This window comes from Hypanus sabinus, chromosome 1 (genome assembly GCF_030144855.1).
Source record: "Hypanus sabinus isolate sHypSab1 chromosome 1, sHypSab1.hap1, whole genome shotgun sequence".
Taxonomy (NCBI): Eukaryota; Metazoa; Chordata; class Chondrichthyes; order Myliobatiformes; family Dasyatidae; genus Hypanus; species Hypanus sabinus.
This window is the reverse complement of record NC_082706.1, coordinates 56,094,773-56,122,593: the sequence shown is the minus strand read 5'-3', so window position 1 is coordinate 56,122,593 and position 27,821 is coordinate 56,094,773. Positions and strand designations below refer to the sequence as shown.

At 45.4% G+C, this 27,821-nt stretch overlaps 1 protein-coding gene across 14 annotated transcripts in view; it reads left to right on the top strand.

The window, feature by feature from the left end:
- The window catches only part of LOC132393965 (uncharacterized), a 53,934-nt gene that overhangs the window by 12,357 nt on the left and 13,756 nt on the right, over window positions 1–27,821 (top strand). For 4 of the 14 annotated variants that reach the window (XM_059969511.1, XM_059969477.1, XM_059969470.1 and 1 more), the window contains 7 exons: window positions 365–517; window positions 1,169–1,408; window positions 14,125–14,271; window positions 19,781–19,933; window positions 20,587–20,838; window positions 21,070–21,189; window positions 25,356–25,427. In XM_059969511.1, coding sequence (XP_059825494.1) covers window positions 365–517; window positions 1,169–1,408; window positions 14,125–14,271; window positions 19,781–19,933; window positions 20,587–20,838; window positions 21,070–21,189; window positions 25,356–25,427 — 1,137 coding nt within the window. The remainder of the gene's footprint in view (window positions 1–364; window positions 518–1,168; window positions 1,409–14,124; window positions 14,272–19,780; window positions 19,934–20,586; window positions 20,839–21,069; window positions 21,190–25,355; window positions 25,428–27,821) is intronic. The other 10 variants (XM_059969528.1, XM_059969503.1, XM_059969517.1 and 7 more) reach the window with 7 other exon arrangements.

Here is a 27,821-nt window from a genome sequence, read left to right as displayed (position 1 = left end):
CAGCTGGGCATGGTGGTCATCACAGGCTCATTGGGCAAATAGTCTCTGTAAACTACCCCTCTTAACCTGGTGTTCTGGAACCTACAGTCCTTATCATCTCTGCGGTCTCCACAGTCTCCAACACTCCTCCCCCCCCCCTCTGTAAACCTGCCCACTTCACCTGCTGCTTTCACATCCCTTGAGAACTCACATTTGCTGACAGATTTACAGTGAAACGGAGCCAGTTCCCATGCTGGTGGGTGTCTGTCTCTGAGCTCGGAGGAACATTAAATCAACCCCCTTCCCTTCTGTTATGAAGAATCACCCTGAGTGAAATGTGCCGGTGTGAGGCAGACTGAGTGAGCACAGGTTCTGTGTTTTACAGTGCAGTGTTACGGTCGAGGAGACGTCCATGCGGAGATTGTGAAGGAGCTGAATATCAACCAGTGTGAAGAGCCAAGGATTCCCTGTGTCCTGTTTGTCTACAATGTGTCTCGTGAAATTGAGGATTTTCGAAATGCCCTGCAGTGGGTCACAGGTAGATACTCTCGTCCCCTCCACAGGTGAAGTCATGAAGTTGATTTGCTTCCCTGGTATCCCCTTCCCTTCGGAGACTTCTACTAACTACTGGCTCTTCCCATCCTCTGAGGTACAGTAATTATGACTGTGTGTCATCCTGGATGTGGTTCACAGTAGGAGAGTGGCACTGCATTGACGTGGCACCTTCCTTATCCTTGTCATGTCCTGTGCTGCCCTGTCACCAAAGCTCACTGTAGTTATCATTGTGATGGGATGTGTAACGGTGCACAGCAAGCTCCCACAAACAGCTGTGAGGTAATGGACTGTGGATCCCGATGTAACATTGTCCAGGACATGGGTCAGTTCCCGTCCTCTGTGTGTAATGGTGTGTGGAACTTTCTGTGCCCCTGAGTGGGGAGAGCATTCCTGGGATGAAAGTCCCAGTGGGACAATGATGCTACTGTCAGTGCTGTACCTCCTGTGGGGAGGGGAGTGCTAGTAGTGGGATGGGAGGCTGTCTTGTACATAGTGTCAACTGGACACCGACGGGGGCAGGAAGGTTGGACAGCCCTAGGTGGAAGGTGCTGAGCTCAAAACTGATGTACCCAGTGGTTGGGACGCACACCCATCCCACAGCAGCACCCAGACACTCTGTTACTCTGTGTTACAGGAGACGGAAGAGTGTGGAAGGAAGACATTTGTGCCGTGATTCTGTTGCAGAATTCCCGAGATGTGGGAGAGGAGCAGATAAGCACCTATCCCGGGTTATTCCATGGGGAAACAGCAGTTCATCGAGTACTTTGGAGTGAAACCAGCAATTTTCACAAAAGGAGGAAAGCTGACTGCCAGTGTCCAAATACGATTCGGGCCATCAGACGGAGTCTCAGATCCAGAGAACATCGCTCCCCCGGTGGGTAAAACCTGTCTCTCCCTGTCATGCCTCACACTTCACTGTAAACTTCCCACATGGAATGCCAGGGATGTGATCGATGTGTGTCCTGGGTGGGAAAATGATTAAATGAACTATAGACGGTCAGGCAGAGGGAGGGAGGTTTGCAGTCCAAAACGTCTTTGGTTCCGGAGGTCAATTCAGCAACAGTTCCGAGCTTACAGGCTTCAGACTGACATGTAGGCTTTTCAGTAGAGTGAGGCAACAATTCGCCGGGCAATGAGACTCTGGTGCTGAGTGAAAAACTGGCTTCCTCGATTTCTTCAGGATGCAGCCAAAGGAAGAGCAGCTGGAACTCGGAGAGGCTTCAGTGTAACGGTGAAAATGCAGGCTTGGGGCTCGACCCGAGAGACTGGGGCATGAGCTGAGAAATATCAAGTCTGGAGAGGCAGTATGTTCCTGTCGGAAGTGGAGGGTAAAACTGGCAAGACGAGATATTCAGGCTTTGGTCAAGAAAAATGTGGGAGGACAAGGTGCAATTAGGTCATTTCCCAGTGAATCCTTTAACATCAAATGACTAGGAATACTATCAAGAGGGAAATCAGGAGGGCAAAGAGAGAGGGTGTGAGATGGGTCTAGAATCAGGGGTCAGCAACCTTTACCACTGAAAGAGCCACTTGGACCCGTTTCCCACAGAAAAGAAAACACTGGGAGCCGCAAAACCCGCTTGACATTTAAAATGAAATAACACTGCATACAACGTTTTTTTTGCCTTTATGCTATGTATAAACAAACTATAATGTGTTGCATTTATGAAATTGATGAACACCTGCAGAGAAAACGAAATTACATTTCTGCATGCAACAAAAACATTTTGAACTCCAAAAAAAAGACGTTGGGTTGAAGGTTACTTTTAAGTAAAATACTCAATGTCTATTTGAGTCCTTCTTGTATTTATGAAAAACGCTGAACTTAAATTTTCCGCCAGCAGCAAACCAAAAATAACGTCAGCCAGCTGTCAACCTGAAAAATAAAAGGACTATTTCAATGAACAATGAAAAAATATGAATATACGTAAAACAATAGGCAATTAAAATATTTATCATACTTGGTTAATGGGATTTCTGCTCCTGGACCTCAGCGCACAGCGTCTGCACATCAGGGCTGTATGACGTCACCTTCATCTTTACACAGGATCGCAGGCTGTCATCTGTGAGGCGTGCGCGATGTTTGTTTTTAATAAAGTTCATGTTGGAGAACACCTGCTCACATACATATGTGGATCCAAAGATCGACAGGACTCCAAGCGCATACGTTTTAATGTTTACATAAATGTCGGGGATAGCATTCTATGTTTCGAACAGAAGTTTGTCCGGTTTTGGAAGGTTTTCAATATCACTCCATTTGTGATTCTGAGCAAGAACGGCCTTCTGACGGGCAACATCTTCAAGGTCTGCTGTCAAGCGTCTAAACTTGGACACCCATATGTCTTCGTCGGCTATGTCAGCCAGTTCCATCTCAAGATCAGGTTTACTCACACCTGCCAATGCAGTCGTATTCAGTAGAGATGAATCGATGCTTAGGGGAGTGACCGGGAAGGATAATGTGTTTTTTTTTTCCCTCTCTGAACTCACAGAAGCGTTTCCCAAACGATGTTTGCATTGCGATGATTGCAGAATGTAAATACTCCGAATTTATCATGTCGTGACCTTGTTTGAACTCTCTCAAATTGGGGAAGTGAGACAAAGTGCCTTTCTGTCCATCTCTGGAAAGCACTGTCAACTTGCGCTCAAATGCCAAAACATCCTCCATCATGTGTAGGGCTGTATGTCCTTTCCCCTGAAGAGCTGTGTTCAGCGTGTTCAGGTGCGCTGTCATGTCTACCATGAAGTGTAGCTTTTCCAGCCCTTTGCTGCCCAGGAAAGTTTTCACTTCTTCCAGACACGCGACAAAGCGTTTCAGCACCTCCCCTCTGGACAGCCACCGGACTTTGTTGTGCAGCAGGAGATCAGAATATGCGCTTTCCAGCTCGTCCAGTAACTAACGGAATTGACGGTGATTTAAACTTTTTGCCATTATTTTATTGACAATCTGAATGACAACATCCATTACTTCTGTGCATTCCGGAGGAAATGTTTGAGCGCACAGTGCCTCTTGGTGCAAGATGCAGTGAAAAATCAGCAGCTTTCTGTCCAGCGACTTCTGCAGTAAAGCCACAATTCCCTTGTGCGTTCCCGTCATATTCGGTGCCCCATCAGTAGCTACTGACACCAGGTGGGTAGTCTTTATTCCTTTGGCTCTTAAACAATTCAAGACAGCCTCACAGATGTCCTCCCCCCGTGTTTGGTCTTTTAGAGGTATCAACTCAATCAGTTCTTCCTGTGGCCCAGCAGAGTTTACATACCGGCAGAACAGCGCTATTTGTTCAATATCACCTTTGTCTTTAGACTCGTCACAGGCAATCGAGTAGGCCACAGCTGAATTGATGTCTTTAATTTGCTGTCGTGATGTCTTCAGCCATTTTTATGGTTCTGTCTTTGACAGTCTTTGCAGAGAGGGGCATATCCCTGATTTTCTGCACAATTTCACTCTTGTTTTTAAAGTCCGTGAATAGATGTTCTGAAATCTGAATGAAAGATTCTTTTATATATTTACCATCTGTAAACTGCTTCCCGTGCCTGACTATTTCCTGAGCGGTAATATAACTAGCATATGTCGTTGGTTTTCCGGACTTCATCCATTGCTTGAAATGATTTTTGCTCAGATCAACCTTCCGCATCAGTTCCGAAACGGCTTTTTTTCTCTCATCTCCATCCGGATATTTTTGAGCAAAGGCTGCGTGTTTATTCTGGAAATGTCTTGCAACATTTGACTTTTTGTTGTTTGCTAGTTTCTCATTGCATATTAAGCATACCGGTAAACCAGTCTCGTCAACAGTGAAAGCAAATGAATCCGTCCACGTATCATTAAACGTTCTGTTTTCTTCAGTCACTTTTCTTTTTTTAGAATTCTCCATAGTTGGCTTACCTTGGATCGAAAAATTAAAGAAATCGCGCACTGACGGGTGTCAGGTATTGGCAGTGGTGACGTATATTAATAGCGATAAAAACACGTTGTAGCGGTGTGCTCACGCAGTCAGTAAACTGCAGTCGAATAACATTATTCGAACTAAACAGCCTTGCTTTTAAGCCTCCCTCAACCTGGCCCCCATGGGCGCGGATGCTGCAAAAGACAGGTACTCACAAACCCCCATAGGCTATATGGTTAGAATGGATAATCGGTTTTTCATTTGGAGAAGGAAGGAGGAGAATCAAAAAGGGAGAGCAGCGGGAGCCATTTTTGAATTTTTCGTATTCTCATCAGAGTTAAGAGAGGTGGGACTGCGCAGGCATATGAATTTGGGCAGTGAAGCAGGGGAGATTTAAAAAGGACACAGACTTATACAACATGCAGCGTCGTTTGTGGGCAGTGGAGTGAGCCAGGAACAGAGTGAAGGCTTAAGGGCTTGGGCTCAATGGGCTTAGGCAGAAACGGGTGAGGTAAGGTAGGTTCAGGTTTCAGTTTTTCCTGTCATTTGAGGAAAGAGGGATGTATGAGCGTGAGGGCAGCTTGTTGTTCTCGGTGTTGGATGTGGGAGGTCCTGGAGTCTCCTAGCCTCCGGAAGTCCACATCTCCGCCAGGTGCGCTGAGCTGCAGCTCCTAAGGGACCATGTTAGGGAACTGGAGCTGCAGCTCAATGACCATTGTCTGGTCAGGAAGAGTGAGGAGGTGATAGAGAGGAGTTACAGGCAGGTGATCACACCAAGACCACAGGAGGCATACAGGTGAGTCATGGTTAGGAGGAGGAAGGGGAAGAGTCAGGCACTAGAGAGTACCCCAGTGGCTGTACCCCTTGACAATAAGTACTCCTGTTTGAGTACTGCTGGGGGGGACAGCCTACCTGGGGGAAGCGACAGTGGCCGTGCCTCCAGCACAGAGTCTGGCCCTGTAGCTCAGAAGGGTAGGGAAAGGAAGAGGAAGGCAGTAGTAATAGGGGACTTGATAATTAAGGGGTCAGATAGGCGATTCTGTGGATGCGATCAGGAGACCCAGATGGTAGTTTGCCTCCCTGGTGCCAGGGTTTGGGATGTTACTGTTCGTGTCCAAGATATCCTGAAGTGGGAGGGTGAGGAGCCAGGGGTCGTAGTACATATTGGTACCAATGACATGGGTAGGAAAAGGGAAGAGGTCCTGAAAGAAGAATACAGGGAGTTAGGAAGGCAGTTGAGAAGAAGGACCGCAAAGGTAATAATCTCAGGATTACTGCCTGTGCCTCGTGACAGTGAGAGTAGGAATGGAATGAGGTGGAGGATAAATGCGTGGCTGAGAGATTGGAGCAGGGGCCAGGGATTCAAGTTTCTGGATCAATGGGACCTCTTTTGGGGCAGGTGTGACCTGAACAAAAAGGACAGGTTACACTTGAATCCTAGGGGTCCAATATCCTGGCGGGAAGATTTGCTAAGGCTACTGGGGAGACTTTAAACTAGAATGGTTGCGGGATGGGAATCAAATTGAAGAGACAAGAGGAGAGGAGGTTAGTTCACAAATAGAGAAAGCTAGTAGACAGTGTGTGAGGGGGGATAGGCAGGTGATAGAGAAGGGAAGTGCTCAGACCGAAGATGTAAGGGAGAAGGAAAAAAAAGATAATAAAGTTGTTTGCACCATTAGGGATAAACAGAGAGTAAGAGGTGGAGAATTTCTTAAGTGCATCTATTTTAAAGCTCGGAGCATTGTAAGAAAGGTGGATAAGCTTAGAGCATGGATTGATATTTGGAAATATGATGTTGTAGCTATAAGTGAAACATGGTAGCAGAAGGGGTGTGATTGGCAACTAAATATTACTGGATTTCGTTGCTTCAGGCAAAGGGAGGAGGTGTTGCATTGCTTGTCCTAGAAAATATTACAGTGGTGCTTTGGCAGGATAGATTCAAGGGCTCATTTAGGAAAGCTATTTGGGTGTAATTGAGGAATGGGAAAGGTGTAGTAACAGTTATAGGAGTGTATTATAGACCACCTAATGGGGAGCGAGAATTGGAGGAGCAAATTTGTAAGGAGATAGCAGATATTTGTAGTAAGCACAAGGTTGTGATTGTGGGAGATTTTAATTTTCCACACATAGACTGGGAAGACCATTCTGTAAAAGGGCTGGATGGTTTGGAGTTTGTAAAATGTGTGCAGGATAGTTTTTTGCAGCAATACATAGAGGTACTGACTAGAGAAGGGGCAGTGTTGGATCTCCTGTTAGGGAATGAGGTAGGTCAGGTGACGGACATATGTGTTGGGGAGCACTTCGGGTCCAGTGATCAGAATAACATTAGTTTCATTATAATTATGGAGAAGGATAGGACTGAACCCAGGTTTGAGATTTTTGTTTGGAGAAAGGCTAACTTTGAGGAGATGTGAAAGGACTTAGAAGGAGTGGATTGGGACAATTTGTTTTATGGGTAGGATGTAATAGAGAAATGGACGTCATTTAAAGGTGAAATTTTGAGGGTACAGAATCTTTATGTTCCTGTTAGGTTGAAAGGAAAAATTAAAAGTTTGAGAGCGCCATGGTTTTCAAGGGTTATTGGAAACTTGGTTCACAAAAAGAGGGAGATCTACAATAAATATAGGCAGCATGGAGTAAATGAGGTGCTCAAGGAATATAAAGAATGTACAAAGAATCTTAAGAAAGAAATTAGAAAAGCTAAAAGAAGATACGAAGTTGCTTTGGCAAGTAAGGTGAAAATAAATCGGAAGGGTTTCTACAGTTATATTAATAGGAAAAGGATAGTGAGGGATAAAATTGGTCCCTTAGAGAATCAGAGTGGAGAGCTATGTGTGGAGCCGAAAGAGATGGGGGAGATTTTGAACAATTTCTTTTCTTTGGTATTCACTAAAGGGAAGGATATTGAATTGTGTAAGGTAAGAGAAACAAGTAGGAAAGTTATGGAATCTATGTCAATTGCAGAGGAGGAAGTACTGGCTCTTTTAAGGAAAATAAAAGTGGATAAATTTCCAGGTCCTGACAGGATATTCCCTAGGACCTTGAGGGAGGTTGGTGTAGAAATAGCAGGGGCTTTGACAGAAATATTTCAAATGTCATTAGAAACGGGGATGGTGCCGGAGGATTGGTGTATTGCTCATGTGGTTCCATTGTTTAAAAGGGTTTCTAAGAGTAAACCTAGCAATTATAGGCCTGTCAGTTTGACATCAGTGGTGGGTAAATTAATGGAAAGTATTCTTAGAGATGGTATATATAATTATCTGGATAGACAGGGTCTGATTAGGAATAGCTAACATGGATTCGTGCATGGAAGGTCATGTTTGACAAAACTTATTGAATTTTTTGAGGAGGTTACGAGGAAAGTTGACGAGGGCAAAGCAGTGGATGTTGACTATATGGACTTCAGTAAGGCCTTTGACAAGGTTCCGCACGGAAGGTTAGTTAGGAAGGTTCAGTCGTTAGGTATTAATATTGAAGTAGCAAAATGGATTCAACAGTGGCTAGATGGGAGATGCCAGAGAGTAGTGGTGGATAACTGTTAGGTTGGAGGTCGGTGACTAGTGGTGTGCCTCAGGGATCTGTACTGGGTCCAATGTTGTTTGTCATATACTTTAATGATCTGGATGATGGGGTCGTAAATTGGATTAGTAAGTATGCAGATAATATTAAGGTAGGTGGCCTTATAGATAATGAAGTAGGTTTTCAAAGCTTGCAGAGAGATTTAGGCCAGTTAGAAGAGTGGGCTGAATGATGGCAGATGGAGTTTAATGCTGATAAATTTGAGGTGCTACATTTTGGAAGGAATAATCCAAAAAGGACATACATCGTAAATGGTAGGGTATTGAAGAAAGCAGAAGAACAGAGAGATCTAGGAATAATGGTACATAGTTCCCTAAAGGTGGAACCTCATGTGGATAGGGTGGTGAAGAAATCTTTTGGTATGTTGGCCTTTATAAATCAGAGCATTGTGTACAGGAGTTGAGATGTAATGTTAAATTTGTACAAGGCATTGGTAAGACCGAATTGGTGTATTGTGTACAGTTCTGGTCACCGAATTATAGGAAAGTTGTCAGCAAAGTAGAGAGAGTACAGAGAAGATTTACTAGAATGTTACCTGGGTTTCAGCACCTAAGTTAGAGAGAAAGGTTGAACAAGTTAGGTCTTTATTGTTTGGAGCGCAGAAGGTTGAGGGGGGACTTGATATAGGTATTTAAAATAATGAGGGGGATAGATGAAGTTGATGTGGATAGGCTTTTTCCATAGAAAGCAGGGGAGATTCAAACAAGAGGACATAATTTGAGAGTTAAGGGGCAAAAGTTTAAGGGTAGCACGAGGGAGAATTTCTTTACTCAGTGAGCGATAGCTGTGTGGAATGAGCTTCCAGTAGAAGTGTCAAAGGCAGGTTCGGTATTGTCACTTAAAGTAAAATTGCATAGGTATTTGGACAGGAAAGGAATGGACGGTTATGGGCTGAGTGCGGGCCACTGGGACTAGGTGAGTGTAAGCATCGGCATGGACTAGAAGGTCCGAGATGGGCTGTCTCCGTGCTGTAATTGTTATCTGGTTATATGGTTGTAAAGTTGACAGGGGGAAATTTTGATTATCCAGCTGGGATATTGATCATATCAGACTCATAGGGCAAATAACCTCGTTCCTGTTGTATTAAATGATTAGCTAAATAGCCTCATTCTGTACATTCCTCGGTCTCCAATTGCATGCCCTAGGGCAGGTGTGTCGGGTGGGCGTGATGGGAAACTGTCAGAGCTGTATCTCTGTACTTCTGGGTTGAGCATGGAGTGAGTATGAGTGTGGCTCTCGAGTTTTATTGAAAATCTTCCTGTTTATCTTTGTTGCATGCTGGAGATAACTGAATATTTAACATTGTGAACAACTCGGGATGTTGCTGGACACTAAAATGGCAAATAAAATGTACCTCTGAAGTAAAACTGGGGAAAAAGACAGCAAAGTCTCGAGCAAGAAAGCTGATGTTACAGTAATGGCGCCATTGCACGGTGCTAGACCTGGTCCTGCGTTACTCAATGACCTAGAGAAGCTTCATTTAGTACTTCTTACTGACATGACGCAAGTGGTGCATTCTGTCCTAAAAAGAGAACTTGAAGATGCTTTGTCACCAGTGAATGCTGCCATGGAACAAATTATGTCTTGTTACGAGTCGCATGACGAACGCATTCGTGAGGTTGAAGATGGCCTGAATGATTATAGTGACTGACTGGCGAGTGCTGAAGCTTGCAGAATGAAAACACATTTCTGAAGGGAAAGCTAAATGACCTCAAAAATTGGTCCAGGAGATCTAATTTGAGAGTGGTCAGCATTCCTGAAAATTTGGAAGGTTTGAACACTGTTAAGTTTATGATTGAGTTTTTTGACAAAGTGCTGGGGAGAAATTTCTTCCCAAAGCCTCTCGTGCTTTCGTGTGCTCACAAAGTCAGGCCTAAACTCTCCGGCATCTCTGAGGCGAGCAAACGAGACCAAGAATGTTCCTGGTTCTCTTTCACTACTTTCAAGATAACCAATGCATCATCAGTAGACAGAAGCAGCGTTAAAGGAGGTGAAATCCCTGCTCTACAGGAAAGGGGTCAGGTTCGGCCTCTTGTATCCTGCCCTGCTCCAGCTCATCTATGAAGGCAAAAAGCATTACTTCGATATACCAGAGGCGGTCAGAGAGTTTTACCATTCGCACAGGGGAGAAGAAGAATGAAAAGAGCAATGACTTTTTTTTAGGTTATTCATGCAGCATTGAAGGGGCCTCCTGCCGATTAATTTTCGCGATTCACTTCCTTGTTCATTTTTTCAAGTTTAATTTATGGAATGCGATCAGGTCAAAATGCTATGCTGCGGAATCTGATTAACAAAAACTTTCAACTAGTAAAATGTAAATATTTGGGATTTGTATCTCTGGCATTCAGTTTCCTAGTTTTTTTAATGTTAAATGTTTAATGTTCTTTAGCCTATGTATATTACAGGTAGAATAAGTGATGGTATAAATTATAAGGAGGGAAGCCACCATGGATTAGATTGAAGGTTTGGTTGTATGGGGAACACTTTGGAAGTTTTTTGTTTGGTAATGCCTGCAATCATCCTCAGTTGGGGAGGTAGATCTAGGTTCAGGGGGTTAATTGAGTTTTTTTTATGTTTGTGTCAAGGGGTGGGGGGAGTGTTTTGGGGATTCCCATGGCAGCTTATTCTTTTGTGTGTTATGGATTGGCCAGACTTTCTTTTCATTGTGCGTTATTGTGTGCAGCTTGTGCCCTCGCACTGATTTGGATTGTGGGCCCTGTCTGTCTTTTGATATGGTTAACATGGATGCTGCTGATGGAGGCCACCCTGTGGGATTTATTTCTTGGAATGTAAAGGGGCTCAGTGGTCCTGTTAAAAGAGCTAAAGTTTCCTCTCATCTGAAACAATTAAAAGCAGATATCCTATTACTACAAGAGACACATTTAAGAGTGGAAGACCATGATAGACTTCGCAGAGCATGGATTAGTCAGGTTTTTCATTCCAGATTTAATAGTAGGTCCAGGGGGGATGGCAATATTAATCACCAAAAGAATGCAGTTCACACCATCTGATGTAATCAGTAACCCTAATGGTCGCTTTATTATAATTTCTGGATCTCTCTTTCAGATACCTGTCATTTTGGTAAATGTTTATGCACCTAATTGGGATGACGTCCACTTTGCAAATAAGGTTTTCTCATTAGTACCTCACCTGAATACACACCAGCCAATCTTTTCAGGAGATCTGAACTGTGCTATTGACCCACTGCTTGATAGGTCTAGCTCTAGGGGAACTTCTTCTAGTATGGCAAAAGTATGTTTATGCAACAAAATGGTTATATCAATCCTTGAAGATTTTTGAATCCATCGCTTAGGCAAGTCTCTTTCTTTTCTCATGTTCACCACTCCTATTCTAGGCTAGACTACTTCTTTATAGGTAGCTCCTTGATCCCAATGAATAGATAAATTGAGTACACCGCTATAGTTATATCTGATCACTCACCCGTGAAACTGGACCTACGTTTACCTTTAAACATTAGAGAACAGCCTCTGTGGAGACTTAACCCCCTTTTGCTTTCCAATGAGAAATTTTGTACTTGTATATCGTCTAATATTGACACATTCTTCAAGACTAACAAAACCGAGTCGGTATCGTACTTTTTACTTTGGGAAATTTTAAAAGGTAACTTGAGGGGGTCAAATAATATCTTATACTTTACATGCCAATAAAGAGCGTAGGAAGGAAATGCAAGCATTACTGCAAACTACTTTGGACCTGGATAGGAAATATTCTGAGGCATCCCCTGCGGAATTATAAGAAAGCCGGACTGATTTACAAGTGAAGTTTAATCTTCTATCCACAAACCTATCTGAACAATTAATTCTTAAGACACGTGGCCTCTATTACGAATATAGTGAGAAGGCGAGCTGCCTTATGGCTCATCAGTTGTAGCGTCAAGCTGCATCACGACTTATTCCCCAGATAAGAGACACGCACCAAAACTTAACCAGCAATCCAAAAGAAATTAATAACATTTTTGCAACTTTTTATTCCTCTCTGTGTACCTCAGAGTTTCCCTCAGATATAACAAATACGGAGCGTTTTTTAGATAATTTGGAATTACCAATCCTTGAACCAGAGGAGGTGGAGAATTTAGATTGGGCTCTTGGGCAGGAAGAGATTAATAATGCCATTATGGCTATGCAGAGTGGTAAGTCTCCAGGTCCTGATGACTCTCCGATAGAATTTTATAAGAAATTTAAGGATAAGCTCAAACTAGTCTTCTAGAATCTTTGGAGAACATTTCCTTACCCCCTACTCTTTCACGGGCATCTATTTCACTTCTTAAAAAAGACAAGGACCCGACTCAATGTGGATCATATCACCATATCTCACTTCTGGATGTGGATGTGAAAATTTTGGCTAAAGTGCTTGAGTGCAGTTTAGAATGCCCCCTTCCCAAGATAATCTCAGATGATCAACTAGCTTTTATTAAAAATCACCATTCTTTTTTTAATATTCGTCGACTGGCTGACATGGTTTATTCACCCAGTGATTCTCCAAGTCCGGAGGTTGTTATCTCCTTGGACGTGGAGAAGGCTTGATAGAGTGGAGTGGGTATACTTGTTTAGAGTTTTGGAGAAATTTGGATTTGGCAGAATATTTGTAGCCTGGGTTAAGCTATTATATCACTCGCCTTTAGCGTGTATACAGACAAATTATTTTCGATCTATTTCCCATTAACACGTGGCACTCGCCAAGGCTGCCCATTGTCCCCTCTAGTTTTTGCAATTGCAATTGAGCCTCTTTCTATTGCACTTAAGTCAACAACATTATTTTAAGGCGTTAGGAGAGGGGACATGGAACACAGTGTTTCTCTATATGCTGATGACCTCTTACTTTATGTTAGCGACCCAGTAGGTAGCAGTCCTGCTATTGTGTCATTATTAGGTCAATTTGGAGCCTTCTCTGTCTATAAACTGAAACTTCAAAAAAGCAAATGCTTTCCCATGAATAACTTGGCCCTACAGATCTGACAGGAATCCTTGCCTTTTCCTTTAACTCAAGATGGTTTTGTATACCTAGGACTACACATTACTTGCTCTTTTACATCTCTGTTTGAAGCTAACTACAGGTGTCAGGTTAGTCAAATGAAGACTGATTTTGAGCGATGGCACAGTTTACCTCTTACAATAGCTGGGAGAATTCAATCAGTGAAAATGACTATACTTCCCAGATTTCTTTATTTGTTCCAGTGCTTGCCAGTTTTCTTATCTAAGTTATTTTTTCAAATCAGTCAACTAAGCTATAATCTCCTTTATTTGGGAAAATAAGGTCCCAAGGGTTAATAAGCGCATTCTCCAAGGAAGTTGTGACGTAGGTGGAATCGGCCTTCCTAGCTTTATTCTTTATTAGTGAGCATCGAACATTCAAAAGGTATTACTTTGGCTTCACCAGCCAGATATAAACTCGTGTCTGCTTGAGATATGGTCTTGCCACTCCTTGTCTCTCCCAGAATCGTGCTGGTCTGGACATCTGCCACTGCCCTATCTGCTGCTGCTTGGTTAGAGGACGTAATACTTTTTCTGAAATTAGAAAAGATTAAATTCACTTTGAGGGGGTCTGTGAAAAGTTTCTATTCGAAATGGGGACCTTTCTGGTCATATTTTGGGAGTCTTAAGGAATTACCTACTAGTTCAGGGCATTTGGGAAGTTGCCTCTTTTTTAACACGCATATGGTTTACCTCACAGGGTGGCTGATGAATTGTAATATGAGTATATTTTGGATCATCTGACGTGTTGTAGATGTATGTGGGCCTTCGTCTTGAAGGAGTGTGGGGGTATGGCTGTGAACTGTCTGTTCTTGTATTTGTGAAGTGTTGTATTGTAAATACATTAGCTGCCATGGTACGTTCAGGGAGGGTGGGTGAGGGGAGGTTTGTTTAGGGGTAAGATATAAAAGTAAAGTGGAGGAAAATGTAATACATTAAATATTCTGTATTGTGTCATTCCTTCAATAAAAATATATTTAAAAAAAAACCGAACTGTATCCTAGTCAGTCAGTGACACACTGGGATGGAGGGTGTGGCAGGGAGGGAGGGTCAGTATAGAAAATCCCCATCAGTTCTAAGGTAACCTTAACACTAACTCCCAGGTTACAGGTTTCTGACTGGTGTGTGTTGTGCCCTAGGGTCAAGCGAGGATCCACAGGGCAGTGAGACTCCCTCATTGTGCAGTGCGCCCACCTCGATTCTCAGTGAGCAACCAGATCATTTGACATCTTCAATCTGCACACAAGAGAAGAATGAAAATTGCTCAGAGAAGCTTCAGTGTAACGGTGAGAAGCAAGGATTGGGGCACGAGTCATGGCACATCAAGGGTGTAGATGCATTCTGTTCCTCTTGTGTACAGAGCCTGGAGGGTTTTGGAAACCTGGCTGATGAGAGAAATTGAAGTCCTGGTCAAGAGGAGAGGCAAGCAGACATTGTGTTCACAAACAAGAGTCTTCAAGAAGGGTTTCAGTGCAAAGCATCGGCTCTCCTCTTTTCCATTGATGCTGTCCGGCTTGCTGAGTTCCTTCATCATTTTGTACATCATTGTGTTTAAGTTGGGAACAAGTTAACCTCATGATGACTATAAATTTATCAAGAATGCACTTGAGGTAAATCTGGAGGGCGAAGCGAGGGTATGAGATGGATCTGACAGATAAGTTTGAGAAAAATTCTAGGAGCCTCTATAGCTCAGTAAAGATTAAAAGGAATCAGAGAGTCAGAGAAGAGTTCCTGTTTGAGATCAGCATGCTGTCTATTACTTGAGGGCGCAGATAGGTTGAAATTATAACAAATGATTGCTGAACCGATTTACTTGTTACATTTTGTAACGTACCTGCAGCAATAGATATGAAATTGAGTCAGGTTTTTATAAATAAACAATGTAATTTATTAACCACTACTCAAAAACATAGAAAATAAACAAACGACTAACTTAAACAGAAGTTAGCAGTGTTATACGTCTATAGCGATCAAACAGTCGAACTTCGAAACAATTCTTAACAGATCATACTCAAACACAGTCTTAAGGTTTAAGAAGTCCAAGTGGTACATGAAATATTTCATAGGAGACTTCCCGAACCAACGATGACAAAAGGATAAAACTGCTGACGCAGATCCTAGCTGAGAAATGCTTCGTCTGATTAGATCACGAAGAATGAGATTTCTCACAGTGACTGACCTTTTGCCAGAGGCGGTCACACAGAACACCCGACCATGTAAGGTTCAATCAAAAATGTATGCCCGTATGGACCATACCAAGTGTCAATCACAGAATGCCGATGATTTCTTGGGTTTGCATAAAGCTGGCAATTCTTCACTCTCTCCTTCCTTCCATGAACCCCGTAACCACTGACTGTGTCTCTCCAAAAAAACAACTATGCAACAAACTGCGGCCTCCCCTTGTATACCAGTTGGAACATGCCATCACGTGACATCACGTCACCCCACTATCACGACCATTACATCATGCTCATGAGATACTCAATTACATCATGATCACTGGACAGGTAACATACTGAATATCACAGTTGTTCAAGAGATGAGGGAAACAGGTGGAGACGGATTGGGGGACATTCATATTCCCAGGGAGAAGGTATTTGCAGCCTTACAGTGATTTCTAATGGATAAATCCCCAGGGCCTTACTAAGTGTTTCTTGGGACTCCGTGGGAGGCTAGAGAGGAGGCTGTTATGGAGATATTTGCTTCATCGTTTGTCACTGGGAAATGATGCCACTGAAGAATGGAGATGAGGATAATGTTGTTCCGTAGTTTAAGAACGATAGAAGGGATAAGCCAAGGAATGACTGACCAGTGAATCTGACGTCAATTGTAGGGAAGTTAGTGGTGGGCAATCGGAGGGATAGGATGTCCCAGTATTTTGGTGGACCGAAACGTACTAGGAGGAATTTGCATGGTGCTGTGAGTGTAAAGTTGTGCAGTTGAACCTCTTTAGAGCTGTTTGTAGAATGACCAAAACTGTAGATGAGGTTCAGGCTGAGAATGTTGTCCATTTAGCAGAACCTATGATAAGACCTCGCATGGTCGGCTGGTCCAGTAGGAAACGTTGCATGAAATCCTGGAGAGACAGTTCGGTGGATGCAAAAATATGAGAGATATATAAGCTGTGGTCAAGAAAAATATGGAAGGACATAGTTCAGTTAGGTCATTGGCCAGTGAAACCTTTAATGCCAAATTACTGAGAAAACAATCAAGGTTGAAATCATGAGGGCAAAGAGAGAGGATGTGAGATGGATCTGGCAGAGAAGGTAAAGGGAAATCCCAAGGGATTTTTCAGCCATATCATGAGTAAAGGGTGGTTATTAAGTGAGTAGATCCCTTTAGACATTAGCAGGGCTACCTATGTCTTGACCTGCAGGACATGGGTGAGGTTCTGAACAATTATTTCCCCTTTTTCTCTGAAGACATAATCATGATTACTCAAGGGAATTAAGTAGAGATGTTTTGGAGACTGGTCATATTTCCAGAAAGGATGATATTTTCAACCTTCCAGTGTATTGGTGGATAAATCCCCAGGGCCAGAGCGAGTGCTTCCTTGAAATTTGTTGGTGATGAGAGGAGAAATTGTGGAGTCTCTTGCTGAGATTATTGTTTCATCGTAGGCCACCAGAGAAGTTGCAGAAGACTGTAAGGAAGCTCATGTTTGGTTGTCAGAGAAAAGCAGGAAGGTCATGCCAGGGAACTACACACCAGTCAGTGTGAAATCAGTAATGGGGAGGTTACCTACGGGAGTTCTGAGGGACAGGGTGTACAGTATTTGAGTGGGTGGAGTCAGATTAAATAGAGTCAGCAAGGCTTTGTGCATGAAAAGCTCTGCTTACTGAACAGTATTCAAGCTATTTGAAGAGATAACTGAAGAGGCAGATGAGGGCAGGGGAGTGGACGTTGTCTATTTGTAGTTCTGCGAGGCCTTCGACAAGGTCTTGCAAGGTAGGGTAATCTGGATGGTTAGGAATCTAGTCAAGATTGATGGATTCAAAATTGGTTTCAGCCCCAGGGTGCTCAAAGCCTGTGCCCCCCAGCTATGTGGGGTACTTCACCATGTCTTCAACCTGAGCCTGAGTCTCCAGAGGGTTCCTGTGCTGAGGAAGATATCCTGCCTCATTCCTGTGCCAAAGATGCCTCACCACAGTGGCTCCAATGACTACAGACCGGTGGCATTGACATCCCACATCATGAAGACTCTGGAGAGACTTGTTCTAGAGCAGTTCCGGCCTATGGTTAGGACAAAACTTAGACCCCCTCCACTTCGCCTACCAGCCCCGACTAGGAGTTGAGGATGCCATCGTCTACCTGCTAAACCGTGTCTATGCCCACCTGGACAAGCCGGCGAGCACTGTGAGGGTCATGTTTTTTGACTTCTCCAGTGCATTCAACACCATCCGCCCTGCTCTGCTGGGTGAGAAGCTGACAGTGATGCAGGTGGATGCTTCCCTGGTGTCATGGATTATTGATTACCTGACTGGCAGACCACAGTACGTGCACTTGCAACACTGTGTGTCAGACAGAGTGGTCAGCAGCAGTGGGGGTCCACAGGGGACTGTCCTGTCTCCCTTTCTCTTCACCATCTACACCTGAGACTTCAAATACTGCACAGAGTCTTGCCATCTTCAGAAGTTTTCTGATGACTCTGCCATAGTTGGATGCATCAGCAAGGGAGATGAGGCTGAGTACAGGGCTACGGTGGGAAACTTTGTCACATGGTGTGAGCAGAATCATCTGCAGCTTAATGTGAAAAAGACTAAGGAGCTGGTGGTGGACCTGAGGAGGGCTAAGGCACCGGTGACCCCTGTTTCCATCCAAGGGGTCAGTGTGGACATGGTGGAGGATTACAAATACCTGGGGATACGAATTGACAATAAACTGGACTGATCAAAGAACACTGAGGCTGTCTATAAGAAGGGTCAGAGCTGTCTCTATTTCCTGAGGAGACTGAGGTCCTTTAACATCTGCCGGACGATGCTGAGGATATTCTATGAGTCTGTGGTGGCCAGTGCTATCACATTTGCTGTTGTGTGCTGTGGCAGCAGGCTGAGGGTAGCAGACACCAACAGAGTCAACAAACTCATTCGCAAGGCCATGATGTTGTGGGGGTGGAACTGGACTCTTTGACGGTGCTGTCTGAAAAGAAGATGCTGTCCAAGTTGCATGCCATCTTGGACAATGACTCCCATCCACTCCATAATGTACTGGTTAGGCACAGGAGTACATTCAGCCAGAGACTCATTCCACCGAGATGCAACACTGAGCATCATAGGAAGTCATTCCTGCCTGTGGCCATCAAACTTTACAACTCCTCCCTCAGAGTGTCAGACACCCTGAGCCAATAGGCTGGTCCTGGACTTATTTTCACTTGGCATAATTTACTTATTATCATTTAATTATTTCTGGTTTTATTTTGCTATATTTCTACTCTATTCTTGGTTGGTGTAAATGTAACAAAATCCAATTTTCCTCCGGATCAATAAAATTTGTCTGTCTGTTTGGACGACAAAAACAGAGGGTGGTGGTTGAAGGTTGTTTTTTGGAATGGAGGCTGTTGATGAATGGTGTTCTGCAGGGATCGGTGTTGGGTGTCTTTCAATTCCTATTTTGAGAAATGATTCAAATGCCAGTGCACAAGGCTTGATCAGTAAATCTGTGGATGACACAAAATTAAAGGATGCTATTGATAGTGAAGAAGGATGTTGTGGAATACAGAATGGAGGAGTAAATAAAATCATAGGGGCAAGATAAGGTGCATGGTAACAGTCTTTTCCCCAGGTCAGAGCCCACAATTAGAATCCCTGGGCTAAGGGTGAGGGTGAGAGAGTTAGAAGATGCCTGAGGGAGAACGTTCTCACCCAGACCATGGAGAGTATGTGAGAATATTATGGTTAATATGCAAATATGGATTTATTGAGTATGCTAGCAAGGAAATGAATCTCAGGGTTGTGTATGGTGATATATATGTACTTTGATAATAACTGTACTTTGGTCTTTGGTCTGTTGCACAGGGGAAGTGGTCGAGGCAGGTACAGGAGTATCCTTTCAGAAGCACTTGGATAGGGACATGGAGGGGGTGGGACTTGGAGAGATGCAGTTGTAATGCAGACAATTTGGACAATCTGGATGGGAACAATGGCCAGTGAGGAGAGGTTTGGGTCAAAGGGCCTGTATCCTGCTGTATTGTCCAATGTCTCGATGGGCTGAAGGGCCTCCACAGGGCACATCCTGCAGTCTCCCGGTGACGGGTCCCTGTAGATGGACGTGGCTCTGTATCTGTGGACCCAATGCTTCCAGGGATGGTATTCTGTGTGTTGTGAGGGTCAGGGTGCTTGCTGTCTCCCCCAGGTCAATACCTCACCCTGTCGGTGTGTCTGTTTTCCGTTCCCCTCCGTTCCCTACACACATCCCACTCTCTGAGCCCAACTGGACCCTACAGCACTTCCAATCTCTGTGATCCTCAGCAATGCCTACAACACTCCAGTATCTGTGACCCCTCCCCGTCTCTCTGACCCACTCTGGAACCTACACTCCTTGTCATCTCTGCGGTCTCCACTGTCTCCAACACTCCTCCCCGCCTCTGTAAACCTGCTGTTTTCACACCCCTTGAGAGCTCACATTTGCTGACAGATTTACAGTGAAACAGAGCCCGTTCCCATGCTGGTGGGTGCCCATCTCTGAGCTCGGAGGAACATTAAATCAACACCCTTCCCTTCTGTTACTAGGAATCACCCTGAGTGAAATTTGCTGGTGTGAGGCAGACTGAGTGAGCACAGGTTCTGTGTTTTACAGTGCAGTGTTACGGTCGAGGAGACGTCCATGACGAGATTGTAAAGGAGCTGAATATCAACCAGTGTGAAGAGCCAAGGATTCCCTGTGTCCTGTTTGTCTACAAAGTGTCTCATGAAACTGAGGATTTTCGAAATGCCCTGCAGTGGGTCACAGGTAGATACTCCCGTCCCCTCCACAGGGGAAGTCATGAAGTCGATTCACTTCCCTGGTATCCCCTTCTCCTCGGAGACTTCTGCTGAACACTGGCTCTTGCCGTCCTCTGAGGTACAGTAATTATGACTGTGTGTCATCCTGGATGTGGTTCACAGTAGGAGAGTGGCACTGCATTGACGTGGCACCTTCCTTATCCTTGTCATGTCCTGTGCTGCCCTGTCACCAAAGCTCACTGTAGTTATCATTGTGATGGGATGTGTAACGGTGCACAGCAAGCTCCCACAAACAGCTGTGAGGTAATGGACTGTGGATCCCGATGTGACATTGTCCAGGACACGGGTCAGTTCCCGTCCTCTGTGTGTAATGGTGTGTGGAACTTTCTGTGTCCCTGAGCGGGGAGAGCATTCCTGGGATGAAAGTTCCAGTGGGACAATGATGCTACTGTCAGTGCTGTACCTCCTGTGGGGAGGGGAGTGCCAGTAGTGGGATGGGAGGCTGTCTTGTACATAGTCAGCGTCAACTGGACACCGACGGGGGCAGGAAGGTGGGACAGCCCCAGGTGGAAGGTTCTGAGCTCAAAACTGATGTACCCAGTGGGTGGGACGCACACCCATCCCACAGCAGCACCCAGACACTGTTACTGTGTGTTGCAGGAGACGGAAGAGTGCGGAAGGAAGACATTTGTGCCGTGATTCTGTTGCAAAAATCCCGAGATGTGGGAGAGGGGCAGATAAGGACCTTTCCAGGGTTATTCCACGAAGGGACAGCAGTTCATCGAGTACTTTGGAGAGAAACCAGCAATATTCTCAAAAGGTGGAAAACTGACTGCCAGTGTCCAAATACGATTCGGGCCATCAGACGGAGTCTCAGTGACAGAACCAGATCCAGAGAACATCCCTCCCCCGGTGGGTAAAACCTGTCTCTCCCTGTCACACCTCATGCTTCACTGTAACCTTCCCGTATGGAATGTGAGGGATGTAATCGATGTGTGTCTGGGTTTGGAAAATGATGAAACGGACAATAGTCGGTCAAGCAGAGGGAGGGAGGTTTGCAGTCTAAAACATCTTTGGGTCCGGAGGTCAATTCAGCAACAATTCTGAGGTTACAGGCTTCTGACAGATGTGTGTGCTTTCTAGTAGGGCGGGGTGACAGTCCACCGGGCAACAAGACTCCAGTGATGAATGAAGAATTGGATCGTTCAATTTCTTCAGGATGCAGCCAAAGGAAGAGAAGCAGGAATTCGGAGAAGTGTAATGGTGAGAATGCAGGCTTGGGACTTGAGCTGTGCGATTGGGCATGAGTTGAGAAATTTTAAGTCTGCAGAGGCACTATATTCCTATCAAAGTGGAGGGTAACTGAGAGATATTCAGGCTTTGATCACAAAAAAAGGACAAAGTGAAATTAGGTTATTTCCCAGTGAATCCGTTAACATCAAATGACTAAGATGTTCAATGATTCAATGTTGATGTAACACAAAAACAAATCTTTAATCTGATCTCACACTATTTTAAGCTTAAAATGATAACTAAGGAGAAATAGCTTACTTTAGAAGCTCAGAAGGTCTGCTTATGTCCTGAGCTGCAGAAACATATTGGGAGAAAATAACACAACACTTTGACATTCATTAGTTGGACATTGAATTTGGAACTGGGTCATTATGTTGCTGTTAAATGTGTTACTGGTGAGGCTGCAATTTGAATATGGTGTAGAGTTTTAGTGACCCTTTTGTAGGAAAGATGTGGTTAAACTGGAAAATGGGCAGAGAATTTCAAGACTGTTGCCAGTGTTGAGTAATAGGGAGGGGTTTTCCATTCTAGATCATTATACTTTGTAATGCAGTCAGTGGTGATGATATTTATGTCTTCGTTATCCATGGGAATGGTACCGGAGGATTGGAGGGAGGCGAAGTTGTTCCCCTTTTCAAAAAAGGTAGTAGGGATTGTCCAGGTTATTATAGATCAGTAAGCCTTGTGTCTCTGGTGGGAAAGCTGTTGGAAAAGATTCTTAGAGATAGGATAAATGGACATTTAGAGAATCATGGTCTGATCAGGGACAGTCAGCATGGCTTTGTGATGGGCAGGTCGTGTCTAACAAGACTGATTGAGTTCTTTGAGGAGGTGACCAGGCATATAGATGAGGTAGTGTAGTGGATGTGATCTACATGGATTTTAGTAAGGCATTTGACAAGGTTCCACACAGTAGGCTTATTCAGAAAGTCAGAAGGCATGGGATCCAGGGAAGTTTGGCCAGGTGGATTCAGAATTGGCTTGCCTGCAGAAGGCAGAGGGTCATGGTGGAGGGAGTACATTCAGATTGGAGGGTTGTGACTAGTGGTGTCCCACAAGGATCTGTTCTGGGACCACTACTTTTTGTGATTTTTATTAACGACTTAGATGTGGGGGTAGAAGGGTGTGTTGGCAAGTTTGCAGACGTCACAAAGGTTGGTGGTGTAGATAGTGTAGAGGACTGTCAAAGATTGCAGAGAGACATTAATAGGATGCAGAAGTGGGCTAAGAAGTGGCAAATGGAGTTCAACCTGGAGAAGTGGGAAGTGGTACACTTTGGGAGAACAAACTCCAACGCAGAGTACAAAGTTAATGGCAGGACACTTGGTAGTGTGGAGGAGCAGAGGGATCTGGGGGTACGTGTCCACAGATCCCTGAAAGTTGCCTCACAGGTAGTTAGGGTAGTTAAGAAGGCTTATGGAGTGTTAGCTTTCTTAAGTTGAGGGATAGAGTTCAAGAGTTGCGATGTAATGATGCAGCTCTATAAAACTCTAGTTAGGCCACACTTGGAGTACTGTGTCCAGTTCTGGTTGCCTCACTATAGGAAGGATATGGAAGCATTGGAAAGGGTACAGAGGAGATTTACCAGGATGCTGCCTGGTTTAGAGAGTATGGATTATGATCAATGATTAAGGGAGCTAAGGCTTTACTCTTTGGAGAAGAGGAGGATGAGAGGAGACATGATAGAGGTATACAAGATATTAAGAGGAATATATAGAGTGGACAGCCAGTGCCTCTTCCCCAGGGCTCCACTGCTCAATACAAGAGGACATGGCTTTAAGATAAAGGGTGAGAAGTTCAAGGGGGATATTAGGGGAAGGTTTTTTTTTACTCAGAGTGGTCGGTGCGTGGAATGCACTGCCTGAGTCAGTGGTGGAGGCAGACACACAAGTGAAATTTAAGAGACTTCTAGACAGGTATGTGGAGGAATTTATGGTGGGGGTTATATGGGAGACAGGGTTTGAGGGTTGGCACAACATTGTGGGCCAAAGGGTCTGTACTGTGCTGTACTATTCTATGTTCTATATGGAAATATATAAAATCATGGTGTGGCTAGGATAAGGAGGATGCCATCAGTCTTTCCCACATGTCTGTTGCGCCGAGCGAATGAGGAGAACCCAAGTGCAGGACACGAGCACAGAAATTGAGTTGGGGATCCTGGCGCTGACATGAACTTTGAACAGCAAACCAGGGGTATCTAGACTCGGAGACAGGGTTTTCATGGAATATCTTGAAACTGGAGCTGAACTTGGTACAAATGGTTCTCAGCGGTCAAGAAACGAAATTATCACAAGGGAATAGACCAACAAACTGGCAACGCGATAGTGATGCCACCGTACTTATTTCAGTCTCTGATAAAAACCAGGTGCACTGTAATTGAATAAACTAGCAGCAATTGGAGATCTAATGACTGAAATTAGGGCATAATTAGGGAGAAAGGAGTGTTAAAGGGGAACAGGCAACCGGACCATGACAGTACTCCTCCCTCAACAGTAGCCTCCAGGCGACACCCCAGGCTTGTCTGGGTAGTCCTGATGGAAAACCCGGATGAGAGAAGGGTCCAGGATGAAGGAGCGGGGAATCCAGGAATGTTCTTCTGGGCCGTGCCCCTCCCAGTTGATCAGGTACTGGAGACCCCTGCCCCGACGGCGGGCATCCAATAACCACCAGATGGTCTGTGCTGGATGGTCGTTGAAGATCTGGGGGGCAGGTGTGGAGGGGGTTCAGTCAGAGGGCACAAGGGGCTGACAGAACCCCCTCCACACAGCCCCCCCCAGGAGATATGAAATGTAGCATTGATCTGCATAGACGTAGGTAGTTTAAGCCAGACTGTCATGGGATTGATAATACTCTCAACCTCGAAGGGTCCAGGGGGTGGGGGGGAGCTTCTTGGGCTCGTTCTTGAGAGGGATGTCTCTGGTCGAGAGCCACACCATCTGGTCGATACTCAGGAGCAGGGGTACGATGGTGGTTGGCAATTTTTTGGTTACGGTTGACTGAGCCAAACATGGCCGTGCGTATGTCTTCCCAGATCTTCCGGCACCTGTGTATCTGGCCCTGGACTGATGGCTCCGCAATCTCCTCTCCCCGGGCGGGAAACAGTGGGGGTTGATACCCAAGGGAGCATTCAAAAGGAGATTTTCCTGTAGCGGTGCTGACCAGAGAGTTGTGAGCATATTCTACCCAGGCGAGATGGTTGATCCAGGTAGACGGGTTGTTGGCTGTTATACAACGTAAAGCGGCCTCCAATTCCTGGTTTACCCGCTCCGTTTACCCGTTCGTCTGTGGGTGAAACCCAGCCGACAGGCTAACTGAAGCACCAAGGGCTCGACAAAAGGATCTCCAAACTTGCGAAATGAGGCAATATCCGAAGGGATTCTGTGAAGTCGGAAAATGTGGATGACAAGAAGGTTTGCGCGGAAGGTAGTTTAGGGAGTGCTACAAAATGTACCGACTTGGATAAACAATCCACCACAGTGAGTATGGCAGTGCTTCCATGTGAAGGGGGTAGACCGGTGACGAAATCTAGAGCAATGTGGGACTAGGGACGACAAGGGACAGGTAGGGGACGAAGTAATCCTGCAGGTAACCGATGGGAGGCTTTTCCATGGGTGGAGACTGAACATGCAGAGACATAGAAATAGGTGTCAGCATCCATGGAGGGCCACCAGAAATGCCCCTTCAGGAGGGTCAGAGTCCGATCGATTCTGGGATGGCATGCAAAACTAGAAGTGTGCCCCAACTGGAGAACCTGTGATCGAACAGAATCGGGCACAAAGAGGATGTTCCGCCCCCTCCAACCAGTGCCTCCATTCTTCCAACACCAGTTTGACTGCAGGAGTTCCCAGTTACCCACATCACAGTTTCGTTCAGCGGGAGATAGTCGGCGAGAGAAGGCGGCACAGGAATGTAGTTTCTGATCCGGGCCCAAACGTTGGGACAGTACCGCTCCCACCCCGGAGTCGGAGGCGTCAACCTCCACAATGAATTGACAGGAGGGGTCCGGTTGAATCAGAATGGATCTTCTCGGGATCAGCTCTCACCTGCCCCCTCTCGGTGACATAACCTAGGAAGCTGACCGAGGGGACGTGGAATTCGCATTTCTCCGCCTTTACGAATAATTTATTCTCCCCCAGCCTCTGCAGGACTTGACGGACATGGTGCACGTGTTGCTGGGGACTGCTGGAAAAGATCAGGATGTCATCCAGGTAGACAAACACAAAGCGGTTAATGAAGTTTCTTAGCACATTGTTAATCAAGGCTTGACAAACTGCAGGGGCATTGGTGAGGCATAAAAGGCATGACCAAGTACTCAAAGTGGCCTAAAGAGGTATTGAATGCTGTCTTCCACTCATACCCCTCTCTTACCCAGACCAAATGGTAGGCGCTTCGAAGGTCCAACTTCGAGAAGATGGTGGATTCGTGAAGTGGTTCAAAGGCAGTGGGTACTTGTTCTTAATGGTTATATGATTTAGGCCTCAGTAGTCGATGCAGGGTCGGAGGGAACCATCCTTCTTCCCCACAAAGAAGAACCCTGCACCCACCGGGGAGAATGAGGGTTGGATAATGCCCGCCGCGAGAGACTCACTGATGTAACTCTCCATTGCTTCCCTCTCCGGCCGGGACTAGTTATACAGCCGACTGGTGGGTAGAGGATCACCGGGAGAAGGTCGATGGCACAATCGTATGATCGGTGTGGAGGCAGGGAAAGGGCGCGTTGTTTACTAAACACTTGTCCCAGATCATGGTACTCCGCTGGAACCCTGGACAAGTCATGGGGGTTCAATGGCAGATGAGGTTGTGGTGGTTCTTACAGGGGAAAGGGCCGACTCTAGACGTGCAGTGACAAAACAGACTCCAGCTGGCTATCTTCCCAGTGGACCAATCAATGTAAGGATTATGGTGACTTAACCACGGGTACCCAAGAACTATAGGAGCTTGAGGAGAGGAAATTAATTTAAATTGTACCTGCTCCCGATGGTTCCCTGAGAGAATCAAAGACAGTGGTGGTGTACAGTGAGCGACTCTGGCCAGAAATCTTCCATCCAGTGCCCTGGCTTCCAGTGGGGTACTCAACGGCTCCCAAGGAATTCTGACCTGTGAAGCTTACAATTTCATCCAACAGATTCTCCCCAGCACCTGAGTCTATCAAGGCAGACAAGGACAAAGACTGTTGGTTGTAGCTTATAGTGGCTTGGATCTGCATCCAGGTTTGGGGAACAGAAGGGAATGTTGTCTGACTCACCCTTTCTACTAGTGAGCCCTCCCTTTGTGGCCAAAGGGAACAGGTAGCACGGAAATGGCCAGACTGACCACAATAGAGACAATCCCCTGCTCTGAATCTCTGGAGTCGCTCTGTGGGAGAAAGACGGCTCCACCCCAGCTGCATTGGTTCCTCTCCCGGGGTGGTGGAAACAGTTGGACTGGATGCTATTCCAGGAATGGGAGGATGAGAGAGGTTAGCACTGGGAGAAGATGGTAAAGCGTGCTGTGGGGTGGCCAAAGTAGAATGACAGGTCTTCTCTTTCTCTGACGTTCTCAGGATCGATTGTCCAGCCTGGTGACCAGGGAGATCACTGAATCCAGGCTGTTAGTGTCATCCCTAGCCGCCAACTCGTCCTTTACATTTCTGGAATGCCTCATCATTCCAGCCTGAGTCGGACGCTAGTGTCCGGAACTCCACGGAGTATTTGGCAACACTCCATGAGCTTTGACAGAGAGTGAGCAGACTCTCAGTGGCATCTTTACCACGGACAGGCTGGTCAAACATCTTCTTTATCTCTGAGATGAAGGTGGGGAAGGAAGAGCAGGTCTCTGGCTGATTATCCCAAATCATGGTGGCCCAAGCTGAGGCATTTCCTGGTAACAACCCCATAATGTAAACTATTTTTGACTTGTCAGTGGTGTACGTGGATGGCTGCTGCTTGAACACCAAGGAGCATTGCAGTAGAAAAGCCCGGCACTTCCCCAGGTCTCCAGCGTAGGGTTCTGGTCAGGTACGTGCAGCTGTCTTAGCGGTCGTGCTGTCGACACATAGGGCGTTACCACTACGGGCTGGAGAGACAGAGTTCCTGGAATTGACGGGGTAAGATGGGCGGATACTCGGTTGACCTGTTCACTGACAGGGAATGGAGGTTCTCTGTGACATCCCGGAGCAGCTGGTTGTGCAAGCCCAGTGGGGAGCCCTGGCTGGTGAGGGTTGTTGCAGGGGATTCGTGTCCACTGGGTTCATTATGGCCAGTTTGTTCTGTTGCACAGAGCGACTGAGGAGAACCCAGGTGGAGGACACTGGCACAGCGTTTGAGTTGGGGATGCTGGCATAGACGCGAACATTAAACAGCAGACTGGAGGAATCTTGACACGGAGCTCTGGTATGGAGTCTTGACACAGAGACAGGGTTTTCATGGAATATCTTGAAACTGGAGCTGAACTTGGAACAAACAGTCTAAGCAGTCAAGAACTGAAGTTATCACATGGGAATAGACCAACAAACTGGCAACCTGTGATAGTGACACCATCGTATTTATTTCAGTCTCTGTTGAAAACCAGGTGTACTGCAATTAAATAAAGTAGCAGCAATTGGAGATCCAATGACTGAAATT